This window comes from Macaca nemestrina, chromosome 10 (assembly GCF_043159975.1).
Source record: "Macaca nemestrina isolate mMacNem1 chromosome 10, mMacNem.hap1, whole genome shotgun sequence".
In the NCBI taxonomy this organism is placed as follows: Eukaryota; Metazoa; Chordata; class Mammalia; order Primates; family Cercopithecidae; genus Macaca; species Macaca nemestrina.
In genome coordinates this window covers 24451006-24469418 of record NC_092134.1, presented here as the reverse complement: position 1 = coordinate 24469418, position 18413 = coordinate 24451006, and the positions used below count along the sequence as shown (strand labels likewise).

The 18413-nt window shown below is 49.7% G+C and overlaps 1 protein-coding gene across 2 annotated transcripts in view; it reads right to left on the bottom strand.

Annotated features, from left to right (window-relative positions):
• The window catches only part of LOC105468325 (slingshot protein phosphatase 1), a 75945-nt gene extending 68464 nt beyond the window's left edge, over positions 1 to 7481 (bottom strand). Inside the window, exons 1-2 of one of the 2 annotated variants that reach the window (XM_071071174.1) lie at positions 7326 to 7481; positions 2479 to 2519 (exon numbers count right to left, since the gene is read on the bottom strand). In XM_071071174.1, coding sequence (XP_070927275.1) covers positions 2479 to 2519; positions 7326 to 7394 — 110 coding nt within the window. In that variant the 5' untranslated portion in view covers positions 7395 to 7481. Of the gene's footprint in view, positions 1 to 2478; positions 2520 to 7325 lie in introns of those variants that run through there. The other variant, XM_071071176.1, reaches the window with a different exon arrangement.
• Positions 7482 to 18413: the final 10932 nt, after the last annotated feature.

The window sequence follows — 18413 nt, the reverse complement described above, 5'->3', positions numbered from 1 at the left end:
GGAAGGGGAGCTCCAAGAGGGAGCTGGGGGAGGGGAGATGGGGAGGGGAACTCCAGGAATGAGCTGGGGGAGGGGAGTATGGGGGAGGGGAACTCCAAGAGTGAGCTGGGGGAGGTGAGATGGGGAGGGGAACCCCAGGAGGAAGCTGGGGGAAAAGAGCTTGGGGAGGGTAGCTCAAGGAGGGGACCTGGAGGTGGGGAGCTAAGAAGGAGATCTGGGAGAGGGGAGCCTGGGGAGGGGAGATAGAAGAGGGAAGCTGGGGAAGGGGATCTGGGAGAGGGAAGCTTGGGGAGGGGATCTAGGGAGGGGAGATGGGGGAGGAGAGATGGGGAGGAGACATGGGAGAGGACCTTGGGGAGGGGATCAAGGGAGGAAATCTGAGGGAAGGGGATTCAGGCAAGGGAGCTCAGGGAGGGGAACTTGGGGAGGGGATTTAGAGAGGGGAGCTGGGGGAAGGGGAGCTCAGAGAGGGGACTTTAGGGAGGGGAGATGGGGGAGGAGATCGGGGAGTGGAGGCTGGGGAGGGGATTTAGGGTAAGGGATCTAGGGAGGGAGGGATCTAGGGTAAGGGATCTCGGGGAGGGGAGTGGGGGAACAGGGAGGGGAGTGGTAAGGGAGATGGGGAGTGAGGTGAGGGGAACCTGGAGGGAGGGATCCGGGGAAGGGGATTTTGGGGAGGGGAACAGGTGGAGGAGCTGGTGGGGAGGGGAGTTGGGGGCAGGGATCTGGGGGAGGAGATTTGGGGGGAAGGGAGCTGGGTGCCTGCAGGTGGGCAAGCCCCTCTTTCAGTTCCTTCTTGACAGTCAGTCTCCAGACTTCCACTCTGCCCCCTCCCTGTTTCCACCCAGACAGTCTGATCTGCAACTCGGCCCATGACTGCCCCCACTTGGGAGTCCAGCTGCTTCCAGCCTGGCAACCCTGACGTGGGCCCTGAGCTGACCAACCAAAAACCCCGAGGTGACAGAGCAAATGTGTCCTGTGTCTTGAGCATGACATTAAAAGCGAGGACCAAGCAGAAGTCCCTGAGCGAGGACCCAGAAATAAGACATCGCTTTGATTCCTGCAGGCTAGTGTTTCCCTAGCCACATAATCTTTAGAAATCATGTGTGCTGTGATGAAAGTCAGTATTTCCCCGCCCTTTACTCAAGCACATAGAAACACCGGAGAAAAGCTGAGCATATTTCCACCAGTTCTGCATGCGAGTTTGACCAGAACACCCTGCCCTCGGTAATGAATGGTTGACCCCAATTTCTGAACACACATTTCCTTTTCCAATTAATTTTCCTTCCCCTCATGAGATAAAACAGAGTATATATATATTTTTAAGAACAATATCCCTGAAAATTTGCTTACTTTTTTAAAACTATGAGGTCAGAGTTTAAGACTGGCTCCTTGGTATGAAGGAATACATTACATTAATATAACAAAGGGCTGAATCTTCTACAAACCAACAAAACACCCAAACAAAGGCAGAACTTAATTTTTGGCAAAGAAAAAATGAAAATGTTTTTGGTGTCCATTAGTGAATACATCAGCTGAGGACTACATCTTGGAATCTTTTCAATGAGCAGAGCTAAAGATTTCTCATAGCGCAATTAAAGCACCCTGAATTGATACATTTAGGGGGTTGAGCATCTGTTTCAAATCAGTGAAGTGCTTACCGCAAAAGGAACACCTTACCAAAAGCCGGATGAAAAACTGAGGGCAGAGTGTCATGATTATTATTATTTTTTTTTTAAAGCAGAATAGTCTGCAAGAAAATACATAAAAATGCTCAAGTTAGGCCAGGTGCAGTAGCTCATGACTGTAATCCCAGTACTTTGGGAGGCCAAGCAGGAAGATCACTTGAGGCCAGGAGTCCGAGACCAGCCCGGGCAACACAGCGAGACTTCGTCTCTATTAAAAAATAGTAAGTTACCAAAAAATGCTCAAAATGGTAACGTAAGGGTGGCAGAATAATGGCAATTATTTTCCCTCCAAGTGTTATATAATATTATTAAAGTGGCTAGACATATGTATGGATTTTAAAGCACTTCAGTTTTATACGTGCTTTAGGTATAGTTTTTAAGGCATTAAAAAATTGGCATATTCTTTTTTTTTAAGATGGAGTTTTGCTCTGTTGCCAGGCTGAAGTACAGTGGCACGATCTTGGCTCACTCTGCCTCCCAGGTTCAAGCGATTCCCCTGCCTCAGCCCCCCGAGGAGCTGGGACTATAAGCACACACCACCACACCCAGCTAATTTTTTGTATTTTTTTACTAGAGACAGGGTTTCACTATGTCGGCCAGGATGGTCTCGATCCCTCGTGATCCACCCACCTCGGCCTCCCAAAGTGCTGGGATTACAAGGCATGAGCCACCACACCCGGACCAAAACTGGCATATTCTTTTTGAAGGTTTTCCCTTTGGGAGAGGAACAATAGCATTCCTTACCTGCTTGGGAGAAAGACTTAGGAACAAAAATTGAAAGTCTACTTACCTGAGGTTTAATTTTCGATCTTCTTCGCTGCCAGCCTCCAACTACAGAGAAAGAAAGAGAATATCACACCACAGGCACCACTGTCAACACGCCTCGGGCGGCAGTCTCACATTCTCCACCCTGGTATCGGAAAAAGATAAAGACATCCAGGAAACCTAGCTACTTCTAAACAGCCGTGCCCTTTCCTCACCAATCCCGGTCTGTCCCTTGGAGTCATTTCCGTGGGGGAATTTTCAGGTTTCCAAATGTTGACCCACATTCCTGCCACAGTCTAGGGGATGGAGTCCTCCTAGCTCAACATTTCCTATCTGGTGTTATTACCCAGCACGGTCTTTTAGCCCTCAGCTCTCAACTTTCCGGGGTTGTTCTGGATCTTATCCTGTTTTTCTCTTTTAAGGGGAGGGGGTCGTGTTTAAAGAGAATTCACTTCCTCCGTGGAGCCAGGCAGTAACAGCTGAGTGATGAACACCATTTTCAAAAAACCATCCCAGGCAAGACTTGCACAGTGGAAGGTGGCCAGGAATCAGGCTGGCTGTCTGTGGGTCTTGAAAGCTCTTGATGGTGCCCGAAAAGACTTAAACATTTAATACGAAATATCCTAGGCTATCAGTTTATTTATATAAATGCAAGAAAGAGATATTTAATATTTTCTGAAAGCTAAAAGGCCAAGAGCTCGGGCTCCAGAAGTACCTATGACTTATTTTTATTTTTTTTCTTTCATAAACCGAAATGAGAAGGCAACACACACACAGACACACAGACACACACACACACCCCCCCCACGGCCAAACAACTCCTCACCACTGGGACTTGGCATGTTTTTTATGTTGCACACAGGCGCCCATTGAATGGGAAGGAGAAACCTGGAAAGCCGTGATGGCTGGGAGAGACGCAGGGCTGACTGAGGGCAGAAATGAGGCAGAAGCCAAGGGCGAAGGAAAAAGGGTCCAGAGATAATGTAGGGAGGAGCCTGGGCAGCAAAGGACACACACCAGGAGGTGGCAACTTCAACCAAGAATGAGTACACCAGCAGTGAGCAGTGAGCAGTGGCTCACACCTGGAATCCCAGCACTGCGGGAGGCCGAGGGGGGCTGATCACCTGAGGTCAGGAGTTCAAGACAAGCCTGGCCAACAAGGTGACACCCTGTCTCTACTAAAAATACAAAAATTAGCCAGGCATGGCGGCACGTACCTACAATCCCAGCTACCTGGGAGGCTGAGGCAGGAGAATCACTTAAACCCAGGAGGCAGAGGTTGCAGTGAGCCGAGATTGGACCACTGCACTCCAGCCTGGGTGACAGAGCAATACTTCATCTCAAAAATAAATAAACAAATAAATAAAATAAAATACGTACACCAGAGGACCTGGGAGTCCCCACATCATATTATCATGTACATACAAGATTCTGCAGAGGCACCTACCCCACACTGAAGGAGAAGTGGAAAGACCAGGGAAGGCTTCACTGACCACAAAACAAGTCATAACAGCAACAAACTGAGAAGAGTATGTTGGGTCTAACCCAGTGGTTCTGGGAGCAAGTTCTCTCAACAGGAGACATTGGGAGATGTCTGGAGGCATTTTTTTCTGGAGGTCACTACTGGCACCTAGTGGGTAGAGGACAGGATCCCACATGTACTGCACATTCCACAATACACAGGACGGTCCCCCAACAAGAGAGAATGTTCCGGTCCCAAGTATCAACAGTGGGTTGAGACACTCTGGTCCAATCCAAAAAAGTGCCTGGAGATCTGCCCATGAAAATTGGTCACTTTGAACATTTCTCAGAAATAACAATGTTATGATCCATTCCTGAAAATTATTGATTTATCTATTCTTGTGCTCTGCCTGTTCACACAAAGGAACTGAGATATGATTCACAGGAAAACGACATAAGTGACATAATCAAAGACTGGGGGAAAAAAAAAAGAAAATTAAAAGAGAAAAGAGAGCCTTAGGACTGAGGGCTGTGATCCCCCTCTGTTTCCCACGCCGGCAGCAGGCCTGGCTGTGTCAGGAAAGAGCTGCCGTGTCTGACTCATTATGAAGTTGCATTTCAAAAAGTGATGACGTGACTTGGGGGTATGGACTTCACAATCATTTAATTCTTGGTCACTCTCCGAGGTTCTCAGATGAAAGGCCATGTCAGGTCAGTTATTCCAGGGAAGCTACACATGCCAAGGAACACATGAAAGAAGTAATCCACTCCTTTCAGATGAGCCAGGGACCACAGACAGGAAGCAACTCAAGTGAGGGCAGACCACGGCAGAACCCGCCTGGCCTAGGTCTCCCGACCCCACACACACTTGCTGTCTCCATCCCACCTTGCTTCTCACCTCAACACGTCTGGACGAGGACCTTGCCTTCGGGAAACCTCCCAGCCCATTCAAAGCCCAGCAATGAATGCTGCAGCTTTACTATGATCAAATAAAAGCTGCCTGAGTTTTACTTTATGTTTATCAGGTCACTAGCACTTGGTAAAAATAATGCTTTATATAATAACTGGAAATGTATCTAGTAGAAAAAACACAAATGTCCCAACAAAATGTGCTACATCCATGCAATGGAGTATTACACAGCCATGAAAAGGAATGAAGTACTGCCACATGCTACAATATGCATGACCTTTGAAAACGTGATGCTGAGTGAAAAAAGTCAGACACAAAAGGCCACATAGGGTGTGATTCCATTTACATGAAATGTCCAGAATAAGCAAATCCATGGATACAGAAAGTAGATTAGTGGTTGCCTAAGGTTAGGGAGAATGGGGCAGGGGGAGGCTGCAGGTGAGGGCTAAGGGGTACAGGGTTCCTATTTTGGGGGGGATGAAAATGTTCTGGAATTAGATGGTGGTGATGGTTGCACAATCTCATGTATATACTAAAAACCACGGAATTGTACACTTTAAAATGGCAAATTTATGGTATGCAACTAAAAAATAATAAGACCTTAAAAATGCGTAAGACAAGAACAGATCAGGTTGTAAGTAACTCCAGGAACATGGGGTTTTGAATCAGAAATCTGGGCTGACAGGCTCAGCCTGAAGCCAACCTCTCCCCTTACCTCACATAAGTTTTTGTGATGGGAACCTGAGATGAAGCGCATAAATCGCCAGACAGCAGTGATAGGAACAGAAAACAGTCCCTCCTCACTGTGGGAAGGAAAGGTGCTCCTGCAATCTAACTTCTCAGTAGCAGGCTATTGATCGCCCATGTTCTTTTGCCACTAATCAGCGTGTAGAGGGGGATTACTAGAACCTTCTGTCTGTAGATAACTCATGAATGGCCTCTCCTCTCCAAGGAGGGGGCTGTGAAGGTTCAACTTCCCAGTCACTCTGAAAATGTCCCTGCCAATCCCAGCAAAACAAGGCTGAAGAACTACCCTACCAGGAGACAGGGCTGTCAAACTAAACGTAAATGTTCTTCTCTTGTCTCACACGGAGACACAAACCTCTCCCATGTTATCAGTCAACTTCCCCCACTCCCTCCCACAAAGAAAGGGGCTGAAGAGCCCAGATGCCGGCTGCGGAACTTCCTGGGCCTGGGACAGCAGGGCCCTCCTCCAGTCTTCTCTAAACATAGCTAAGGGTTCGAAGGCAGACACTCAGCCTTGTATAAGAGTTTAGACCAGAGGCCTTGAAGGGTTCTTCAAGAGATGGTGGGCAAGATTGCACGACCAGAGAGTCATTCCTGCATCTGCAGAGGGCTGACCTGCTCAGAGGCCCAAGGCCCTAGCCTAGGACAAGCCAGGCCAACCCTGCAGGCTCAGAGGGCACCAGTTCCCTCAATTAACCTCAGAGGAAGCAGCAGCCAGGCAAATGGACCCAGGCCACACACAGACCCACAAAAACGCGCACAGTGCCAGTACACGAAGCCCAGGGATGCACCTCTGCAATCACCCAGAATGGGTCACAGTCACACAGAAAGATAGATGCACATAAACACACAGCCTAGAGTGATGTTACAGAAAGGAAAAGCCAGACTCAGGCTGCACACACAGACGTGAGCCACGGCCACACAGAATCCATAGCACGCTCGGTCACCGTCACACAGTGACACGGGCACGCCTACAGAGAACTCCAGAGGCGGCAGGCGGGGAAACAATCTCACACGTTTGTAGGGGCACTCCCAAATGCCTGTCTCACGCTGGCACAGTCCCCGGAGGGCAGGTCAGCAACAGTCACATCTCACATCGCACAGCCAGGCACACAGGCAAAGGGCCTAGAACTACCCCCGCTACAGGTATCAGAACCATCGGCTCACGCAGTCACCCAATCAAGGGCTCCAGTCGCACATTCAGTCACCCCTGGACCCAGGTCACACTGCAGAGTCACTCGCAAATGGGAGTCCCCACCAGACGAACTGTCCTCCCCAGACAGAGGTCAACCCCAAGACGGGGGTCACACCTGAAATCACAGTCCCCACACAGTTGCGAGGTCACACTTGCAGTCTCTGCACAGTCACCCTCAGATAGGGGTCACAACGCACACAGTCCCCGCCTAACAGGGGTCACCCCAAGATGGGGGAGACCCCCTGATGTGGGTCAGAGCACACACAGTCTCCTGCAGACACTCCCAGAGGGGTCGCACTGCACACACAGTCCCTGAAAAGCCGCCCCCCGATGGGGGTCACACCGCACACAAAGTCCTCCACAGCTCCCCCAGACAGGGTCACATCGCACACAGTCCTCGCACGGTCACCCCGGTCCGGCTGCCCGGCTCGGTTCCTACGGCTGGGCCCCCGGAAGCCCGCGCAGCCGCCCCCCATGCCCCGCACGCGCGGCCCCGGCTCCGGCGGCCTCCGCGAGGCGTCCAGCGGCCCAGGCCGGGCGCGGCGAGCCCGGGGCTCACCTCGCTGTTGCTGGCCGAGGAGGAGGCGGCGCTGGGCGTGGGCGAGCGCTGCAGGGTCACCAGGGCCATGGCTGCGGAGCGGTGCAAGGGCGACCTAGAGGTCTCGAGCTAGAGCCGCCACCGCCACCGCCGCCCGGGCCGGGCCCGGGGCCTCCAGGAGCCGCGCGCGGGCGGCCGGGCCGAGCCGGGCCGGGCCCGCCCCTCCCCCTCGGCGTCGCCCCCGCCCCCGCCCCCAGCTCCCGCCTCCCGCGCCGGCGCGCGCCGGCCTTGGTGCGCGGAGTGGGCGGGGAAGCGGGGAGGGCGGGGCGAGGAGGCGCGCGTGCGCGGGGGCCCCGAGGGCCGCCCGAGGCCTCGGCTGGTCTGTCACGTCCCTCGCGCACCCGACACACGCGCCCCCGCCCGCGCGCCCGGCTATCTGACCTGGGACTCGGAGGCGCGCGCGCCGCCCGGAGCCCGTCCGCCCCAGGGGCCCTGCCCGCTGCTCCAGCTGGGGAAACTGAGGCCCGGCGACCGTGCAGACAGGACTGTACAGCGACCAGGAAATAAAAGATGTCCTGGGGCCCGGCGCAGTGGCTCACGCCTGTAATCCTAGCACTTTAGGAGGCCGACCGAGGAGGGCGGATCACGAGGTCATAAGATCGAGACCATCCTGGCCAACATGGTGATACCCTGTCTTTACTAAAATTACAAAAAGTAGCTGGGCATGGTGGCGCTTGCCTATAGTCCCAGCTACTCGGGAGGCTGGGCAGGAGAATCGCTTGAACCTGGGAGGCGGAGGTTGCAATGAGCCGAGATCGCACCACTGCCCTCCAGCCTGGGCGACAGAGTGAGACTCCGTCTCAAAAAAAATAAAAAAACAGCAAAATAGATTCACCTAATTTTGCAGAGGTTAATCAAATTATTAGGCACGTTTTTAAAAAAGTATTTTGCTAATCTTTTTCAAAGAATTCTTTCTGTGTGTTCTGAAACCCAGCCAACTCCTTGAAGGTCAGGGAAGCCTTCCCAGAAGAGCTTTATTCTGAGGCTTGAGCTTGAGCATAAGCAGGATTAACAGGTGAAAGAAGGGAGAGACAGCTCTCCAAGCAGGGGGGATCAGCGTGCCCTGAAGCAGGAAGAAGTTTGTCAACCGGAGGCCAGCACTCAGGGAAGGGAAGAGGGGAGGAATGGCTGGACTCTGCATCCTCTCTGGAAAGATGGCTCCGGCTGCTGCGTGGAGGAGGGACCATGGGACAGAGGACTGAGGGAGACCAGGGAGGAGGCTGCTGCTGTTGTCCCGGGGAGAGGTGACCAGTTATGGGGATGGAGATGGGAACATGGAGTATGATACCAAGAAGGCAATTCTGGCTTGACTTAGTAATGGGAAACTTTTCTTTTAGTCAAAATCTCATCTCCCGGCTCCCACCCCCAACCTCTGCATGTTGCACAAGCACTCCCAAACGCAGTGGTTCCAGCCTGCCCGCAGCTTAGCAAATTTGTCTTACTGCCCAACAGGAGACCCACCCAGCCTCCTGGATTCTTCCCCCTCCCTCCCTCTGTCCTGGGGCTGTGACCTCCTCCATATTATTCACAGGGTCTCAGCACGATTCATCTCAAAGGTGATTCTAGTCGGGGGCACTGTAGCTTCTATGGAGCGTTTCTAAGAGGGGATTTGTGGGAATGTTTTTCGTTGTCTTGCTGATGGAAGGGGAGAGCTCCTGGCATTTAGAGTGCAAGAGCCATGGGTGCTAAATGTCTTCCAATGCACTGGACAGTCTCCCCAAGGAGAACTGCTGCGTTCCCACAAAATGTTTCCTGGGTGAAAAACTCATTTATGATAATCTGAAGCCAGAACCTAACTCCATTTCATACATCAACACAAGCTAGTCTCCCTCCCTCCCTTCTTTCCTTCCTTCCTTCCTTCCCTCCCTCCCTCCCTCCCTCCCTTCCTTCTTCTCTTTATTCTTTTCTCGTCTCTTCTCTTCTTTTCTTTCTTTCCTTTTCTTTTTTTTTCTGAAACAGGGTCTCACTCCTGTCACCCAGGCTGAAGTGCAATGGCACAGTCAGCTCACTGCAGCCTCCATCTCCCAGGCTCAAACCATCCTCCTGCTTCAGTCTCCTGAGTAGCTGGAACTACAGGTACACACCATCATGCCCAGCTCCTTTTAAAAAAATGTTTAACTATGTTGCCCAGGCAATCCTTCTGCTTTGGCCTTCCACAGTTCTGGGATTACAGGCACAAGCCACCATGGTTGGCCTAGTATTTTTTACTGAATTTTCAGAAAGGTGACTATGTTGAAACCCCATCTCTCCTAAAAATACAAAAAATTAGCCAGATGTGGTGGCGGGCGCCTATAATCTCAGCTACTCAGGAAGCTGAGGCAGGAGAATCACTTGAACCCGGGAAGCAGAGGTTGCAGCGAGCCGAGATCGTGCCACTGCACTCCAGCCTGGGTGACACAGCGAGACTCAGTCTGAAAGAAAGAGTGAGAGAGAGAGAGAGAGAGAGAGAGGGAAGGAAGAAAAGAAAGAGGGAAGGAAGGGGAAGGGGAAGAGAAAATATACTTTGTTTTGCTTGAGAGTTTTGTCAAGAGTTGTTCATCCATCCTTAGGGAAAAGGAGATCATGGATGGCAACACCTCTCCTGATATTAGAGCATCCCACACAAGGTGCCCACATTTGTAGCTGCATTCTAGGTAGACAGACAGTCATAGGTACTTAAATGTCAAATATAAGGCAAAACTGTGGACAAAATTGAGTTGAGTAGAGAATATTTTCTCAAATCCAAGCACATTCATTATTGGCAGGCCCATGCTTCTGAGACGCCCCTGTGTCCTCTCAGGGAGTAGTGGCTGAGCATTTCCACATTGTAATACATGTTGTTTCATTATGATTTATTTTTCTTTTATGCCTCTCTTACATTAGTTTTCAAATTTGAGAGTTTGAGAATCCCCCGGAGAAAATACATATTACTAGACCCCACCTCCCAGAATTTTGAATTCACAAGATTTGCTGTAGGGCTGGAAAATTTGCACGTCTAACCAATTCCCAGGCAATGCTGATGCTTCTGTCTGGGGACGACAGTCTGAGAACTACTGCCTATACAAATGCCATGGCCTCTTCACCAAGAAATTCCTACCTAGATCTGATCCTGGTACCCATCTGTGACCCCGAATCCTAATCCCCCTCCTCTGGCCGGCCTGCTTTTCCACTCACCCCAATTTTTTGGAGGCCATCTCCACCCCCTCTCACTTCCTCTTAGAGCTGAGAGCCCTCTTCTTCCCCACAACTAACTCTTGCCAGAAATCAACTCCAAAAAGCTTTCCCTGCCCCTTAAGCAGTGTTTTTTCCAGGATCTCGTAGCCCTCATCCTACCCTTAAACACACAGCAAGTGTCAGTCTGCCTTATCATAATGGGTCCATCTCTGTCTTGTCCCATTACCATAGAGCCCTGAATGGTCCCTAAGAAAAGCCTCAGGAGTCAGGCTGGGACCAGCGTGAGGGTGCAAAATATGAGAGGGTGCCCCCAAAAACTCAATGATTAAGATAAATAGTATTTTAATGCAACATTTTAGAAAATCAAAATTAATGCCAAATCCGTCATGAATAAAATATTTTAAAACTTTGTTTCTTTTTTTTATTGAGACAGAGTCTTGCTCTGTTGCCCAGGCTGGAGTGCAGTGTGGCACGATCTCTGCCTCCTGGATTCAAGCAATTCTCCTGCCTCAACCTCCCGAGTAGCTAGGATTACAGACCCCCGCCACCATGCCTGGCTAATTTTTGTATTTTTAGTAGAGATGTGGTTTCACCATGTTGGCCAGGCTGATCTCAAACTCCTGAACTCAAGTGATCTGCCTGCCTTGGCCTCCCAAAAAGCTGGAATTACAGGTGTGAGCCACTGCACCTGGCCAAAATATTTACAAAACTTTTTTAAGAGCCAAGCTGTCATTCTGTCGCCCAGGACAGGGTGTAGTGGTGCAATCCTAGCTCACTTCAGCCTTGAACTCTGGGCTCAAGCCATCCTTCTGCCTCAGCCTCCCGAGTAGCTGAGACTACAGATGTATACCACCACGCCTGGCTGACTTTATTTTCAGCAGAAACTGGGTGTTGCTATGTTGCCCAGGCTGGTTTCAAACTCCTGGCGGCACGCAATCCCCCCACCTTGGCCTCCCAAAGCGTTGGGATTACTGGCATGAGCCACCACACCTGGCCAGCGTATCATATTTTTACATAAAAACTGAATGAGTACTGTATCACTGATTCTTCCATTTACTTCAGACTTCAGTGTAGCTCAGCAAAGCACTTTTATTGATCCTGTCTTTATTTGATTGAGTCTTTTACAACTTTGGCCATTCTAAAGCCTTTTGTGAAAATGGCCTGTGGTTTAGCTGGGCATGGTGGTGCACACCTGTAATCCCAGCTACTCAGGAGGCTGTGGCAGGAGAATCGCTTGAAACCAGGAGGCAGAGGCTGCAGTGAGCTGAGATCGTGCCACTTTTGAGACTCTGTCTCAAAAAAAAGGCTTGTCGGCTTGACTCCAGTAGCCTCTGACAGGGGTGGAATGGAAAAGGGGAAGTGAAAGCTCCCAGGCCTCAGTCAGGGCAGATCCCAAGAAGCCCTGTGCATGGAGGAGGGGAACAATCCAGTAGAGGCAGCTCTGAAGTTTTCTCCCATGCATTAGAGCCCTTTCCAATCAGTATCATAATTTTTCATTATATAATAGTTTATTTAATCATCTTTGACCTCCTTCTTGTAGTCCCAGCTCACATTTGCAACTACTAAAAAACAGTTATTGAGTTATTTGCTCTCTGCTAGGCACTATGCAAAGTGCTTTGTGAGTGTGTGGGGGACATGATTTATTAACATATGAATGTCCCCCCATTTATACTAGAAGATCACCTCCTCCAGGAAGCCTTCCTTGCCCCGTGGCTGGGTTAGGCACCCCTTCTCTGTGCTCCTACAGCCCCTGTGCATTGGTGACAATGGCATTGTGGATCTGCCCTGGGCCGGTTTCTGGGTTGGGCCACTTTAGGTACATTCATTCTTGTCACTCTGTGATTCTCATTTCATGGGTGAGGAAATGGATGCACAGAGTGGTTAAGGCACTGGCCCCAAGTTATGTAAGTAGGAAGTGGTGAATCTGGTATTCAAACCCATGTTTTTCTGCTTTAGAACTCAGACAAAGACAGGTTCTCCCAGGACAGCCTCAGAAAGGGTTGGTGCAAATTAGGTCGGTGCAAAAGTAATTGTGCTTTTTGTCATTTAATGGTGCAAAAGTAATTGTGGTTTTGTCATTAATGACCAACTAATAAAAGTAATAGTTCCCTTTTTTTTTTTTTTTTGAGATGGAATCTTGCTCTGTTGCCCAGGCTGGAGTACAGTGGCTTGATCTCGGCTTACTGCAAACTTTGCTTCCTGGGTTCAAGTGATTCTCCTGCCTTAGCCTTCCAAGTAGCTGAGATTACAAGCACCCACCACCATGCCGAGCTAATTTTTGTATTTTTAATAGAAACGGGGTTTCACCATGTTGGCCGGGCTGGTCCCGAACTCCTGACCTCAAGTGATCCACCCACCTCGGCCTCCCAAAGTGCTGGGATTACAGGCGTGAGCCACAACACCCGGCCAAGAGTTGGCTTTTTAAAGCAAATAATTTGTAATTCCTTCTTAATTATTCATTCCAAAATGAAATTCAGAGGTAATAAAGCTCTGGTAGGCTGAATAATGGCCCCCAAAGATGTCCATATTCTAAATCCCCAGAATCCCTGCCTATGTTACCTTGCATGCTAAGAGGGTTTTACAGATGTGATTAAACTCAGTATGTTTAGGTGGGGAAATTTTTCTGGAGGAAGCCCCAGAGGTCCTAATGTGATCACAAGGATCCTTATAAGAGGGAGGTGAGAAGAGTCAGTAGTAGGAGATGTGGCAATGGAAGCGAGGGATTAGAGTGAAGGAAGAGGCCACAATCCAAGGAATGTAGGCAGTTGCTAAAAGTGGGAAAATGCCAAGAAATGAATTCTCCTTTCAGAGCCTCCAGAAAGAATGGAGCCCTGCTGATATCTTTTTCTTTTATTTTGTGAGACAGGGTCTTGCTCACAGAGCTGTCACCCAGGCTGGAGTACAGTGGCATTATCATAGCTCACAGCAGCCTCGACCTCCAGGGCTCAAGGGATTCCCCCACCTCAGCCTCCTGAGTAGCTAGGACTACAGACACACACCACTAAGCCCGGTTGACTTTTATTATTATTATTATTATACTTTAAGTTACGGGGTGCATGTGCAGAACGTGCAGGTTTGTTACATAGGTATACACATGCCATGGTGGTTTGCTGTACCCATCAACCCGTCATCTACATTAGGTATTTCTCCTAATGCTATCCCTCCCCTAGCCCCCCACCTCCTGACAGGCCCCAGTGTGTGATGTTCCCCATGCCCACGCCTGGTTGATTTTTAAAGGTTTTTTTTTTTTTTTTTTTTTTTTTTTTTTTAAAGATGAGAGTCTCAGCTGGACACAGTGGCTCATGCCTGTAATTCCAGCACTTTGAGAGGTAAGGCAGGTAGATTGCTTCAGCCCAGGAGTTCAAAACCAGCCTGGGCAACATGGCGAAACCCCATCTCTACAAAAAAAATACAAAAAAATAACTGGGCATGGTGGCACATGCCTGAGGCTGAGGTGGGAGTATTGTCTGAGCCTGGGAGATCAAGGCTGCAGTGAGCCATGATCACGCCACAGCACTCCAGCCTGGTTGATGGGGTGAGACCCTGTCTCTAAAAAATAAAAGAAATGAAGGTCTTGCTATTTCTTTTCCTAGGCTGGTCTTGAATTCCCAGGCTCAAGCAATTCTCCTGCCTCAGCCACCCCAGTTGCTGGGATTACAGGCACAAGCCACCATATCCAATACTGGCAACATCTTGATTTTAGACTTCTGATCTCTACAACTGCAAGAGAATAAATTTATGTTGTTTTAAGCCACTAAATCTCTGGGAATTTGTGGCAGCAGCTCTAGGAAATGAATAGAAAACTCAGCCTCCATTTGGGCTTTAAAAAACATATCACTATAGGCCGAGACGGGCGGATCATAAGGTCAGGAGATCGAGACCATCCTGCCTAACCCGGTGAAACCCCGTCTCTACTAAAAAATACAAAAAACTAGCCGAGCGAGGTGGCGGGTACCTGTGGTCCCAGCTACTCGGGAGGCTGAGGCAGGAGAATGGCGTAAACCTGGGAGGCGGAGCTTGCAGTGAGCTGAGATCCGGCCACTGCACTCCAGCCTGGGGGATAGAGCGAGACTCTGTCTCAAAAAAAAAAACCAAAAAAACATATCACTATAATGCCATTACCCAGTATGTTCCAGGTGCTTCCCAAGCATTGTGTCATTTTCTCATTTACTCAGCTCATCCAATAAACTATGTTTGTTGCTCTCCTGGGCACTAGCCTAGGAATCTGGGGTCCATCAGTGAACAAAATGGAATCACTGTCCTTGAAGAACATTCAATCAAGTGGGAAATACAGTAAAAAAAAAAAAAATATATATATATATGTATATATGCAAATATGTTTAAAATCATATATGGTAAATATATTGCATTTAAATGAATTAATAGGCCGGGCATGGTGGTTCATGCCTGTAACCCCAGCACTTTGGGAGGCCGAGGCCAGTGGATCACTTGAGGCCAGGAGTTTGAGACCAGCCTGGCCAACATGGCGAAACCACGTCTCTACTAAAAGTACAAAAATTAGCCAGTCGTGGTGGTGGGCGCCTATAATCCCAGGTACTTGGGAGGCTGAGGTAAAAAAAAAATCGCTTGAACCTGCGGGGGCGGAGGTTGCAGTGAGCCAAGATCACGCCACTGCACTCCAGCCTGGGTGACAGAGTGAGACTCTGTCTCAAAATAATAATAATAATTAATTAAATGAATTAATATTGGTAAGGGTCTTAGAACAAGATAGGCACTGATATGTATCAAATAAATGAAATATGATGTCCAATCGTGAAAAAGAGCTTGGGAGAAAAACAAAGCAGGTTAAGGGCAGAGTAATGGAGGAGGCCATTTAGACAAGTGGTCAGGGAAGCTTCTGGGTGAGATGATATCTGAGCAGAGGAATCACTATGACAACCCCACCAGGGAGGTGTAGAAACCATGGGATCTGCCTGGTTCATTCAAACTGGCCTCCCCACTTAGGAACTGTGAGGTTATGGGTCAGGTACTTTTTCTGAGACCCACTGTCTTTCTCTTTGTGTCACCCAGGCTGGAGCGCAGTAATGCGATCTCGGCTCACTGCAACCTCCTTCCCCCGGGCTCAAGTGGTCCTCCCACCTCAGCCTCCTGAGTAGCTAGGATTACAGGTGCGTGCCACCATGCCCAGCTAATTTTTGTATTTTTAGTAGAGACAGGGTTTCACCATGTTGGCCAGGCCAGGCTGGTCTCGAATTCCTGACCTCACATGATCTGCCCACCTTGGTCTCCCACAGTGCTGGGATTACAGGTGTGAGCCATCACACCCGGCCAAGACCCACTTTCTTTCTCTGTAAAATGGATATGAAAGTGATAGTGCTTGGCCGGGCATGGTGGCTTGAAAAGGGCATGAAAAGGGGAAATTTGACCAGGTGTGGTGGCTCACACCTACAGTCCCAGCACTTGGAGGCCAAGGCAGGTGGATCACCTGAGGTCGGGAGTTCGAGACCAGACTGACCAACATGAAGAAACCGCACCTCTACTGAAAATACAAAATTAGCCGGGTGTGGTGATGCATGCCTGTAATCCCAGCTACTTGGGAGGCTGAGGCAGGAGAATCACTTGAACCCGGGAGGCAGAGGCTGTGATGAACTGAGATTGCACCATTGCACTCCAGCCTAGGCAACAAGAGCGAAACTCCATCGTAAAAAATAAATAAATAAATAAATAAAAATAAAAGGGGAAATTTGGACCCAGAGACAAGGGGAAAATGCTTCCTGAAGGTTGGAGTTGTGCTGCCACAAGCCAAGGAGCAGCCAAGATGGTCAGCAAACCACCAGAGCTAGGAGTGAGGAGTGAGGAGCAGATTTGCGTGGCCTTCTGAAGAAACCAGCAACTTGATTTCGGACTTCCAGGCTCCAGAACTGTAAGAGTAAATGCTTTTGGTTTAAGCCTCCCGGTTTGTGGCACTTTGTTATGGCAGCCATGGGAAACGAATGCATCTAACATGATCATTTCATCGGCTGCAGAAATGAGGCTCAGAGCAAGACTAGAGTCTGAACCTAGTTCAGCTAGACCCCAGACCCCACACATGGGTTGTTAGCCTTTCTAGCCTGGGAGGTGACAGTTTGGAGGTGCCACTATATGCAGGGAATGGTGTTCAGAGGACTCAAAGCTTCAGCCACTTGGGCCAGGGTGTCCAGGGTTGGATATGGAAGTCAGGTATCTGGGACTCCAGACAAAGCATCGCTCTGGGTGGGTCAACAGGCACCAGCAGTCGGGCAGTTGAGGGATCTGTGCCCCTGTGTGGAGCTGGCTGAAGCCTCCCTTCCTCTCCCCATCCCTTCATTTAACCTGCTTGCCAGATCCAGGTGTTCCCTGGCCTCTGCCAGGGGTGTATTCACCTGACTTTGCCTTTTATTCCCTGTGATCACAGGTAACACACTGACCCTTGCTGGGCCTCAGAATCTCAACTCTTGGTGGGGTGCGGCGGCCCATGCTGGTAATCCCAGCACTTTGGGAGGCCAAAGTGGGTGGACCACTTGAGGCCAGGAGTTAGAGACCAGCCTGGCCAACATGGCAGAAACGTGTCTCTACTAAAAGTACAAAAATTAGCCAGGCATGGTGGCGTGCACCTGTAGTTCCAGCTGCTCGGGATGCTGATGGACAAGAATCACTTGAATCCAGGAGACGGAGGTTGCAATGAGCCAAGATCACACCACTGCACTCCAGCCTGGGTGACGGAGTGAGACTGTCTCAAAAAACAAACAACCAAAAGAATCTCAACTCTTAATATGGAATGATTAAAAGTCCTGTAAGAGGCCGGGCGCGGTGGCTCAAGCCTGTAATCCCAGCACTTTGGGAGGCCGAGACGGGCGGATCACAAGGTCAGGAGATCGAGACCATCCTGGCTAACACAGTGAAACCCCGTCTCTACTAAAAAATAAAAAAAACTAGCCGGGCGAGGTGGCGGGCGCCTGTAGTCCCAGCTACTCGGGAGGCTGAGGCAGGAGAATGGCGTAAACCCGGGAGGCGAAGCTTGCAGTGAGCTGAGATTCGGCCACTGCACTCCAGCCTGGGCAACAGAGCAAGACTCTGTCTCAAAAAAAAAAAAAAAAAAAAAAAGTCCTGTAAGAAATGATTGGTTAGATCAATTGGGAATATGCATATAATGTCCCTCCTAGATAGTTCTCAGTGATCCTCATCTCCTGATGTTCATGCCCTGTGGAGTCTCTTCACACAATAAATAGAACTGACCTGTGTAACCACTAGGATATCACAGATATGACAGCATGTGACTTCTGAGGCTAGGGGTCATAAAAGACACTGAGGCTGCTATCTTGCTGTCTCTTGGATTTCTCATTCTGAGGGAATCCAGCTACCATGTCATGGGGACATTTAGGACATTTAAACAGCCAGAGAGGGCCACACGGCAAGAAACTGAGGCCTCCTGCCAATGACCAGCACTAACCTATTGCCATGTGAATGCACCATCTTGAAACTGGATCCTCCAGCCCCAGGCAGGCCTTTATTGATTGATTGATTGATTGAGACAGGATCTCGTTCTGTCTCCCAGGCTGGAGTACAGGGCACCATCGTGGCTCACTGTAACCTCTGCCTCCTGGGTTCAAGTGATTCTCATGCTTCAGCCTCCCGTATAGCTGGGATTGCAGGTGTGCACTACCATGCCCAGCTAGTTTTTTGTATTTTTAGTAGAGACAGGGTTTCACCATGTTTCCCAGGCTGGTCTCAAACTCCTGGCCTCCAGTGATCTGCCTGCCTTGGCCTCCCAAAGTGCTGAGATTACAGGCATAAACCACTGTGCCAGGCCCCCATTCAAGCCTTCAGATGAGATCACAGCCATGGCCATCATCTGGAGTGCAACCTCATGAGACACTCTGAACCAGAGCTGTCCAGCTGAGCTGCTTCCAGGTTCCA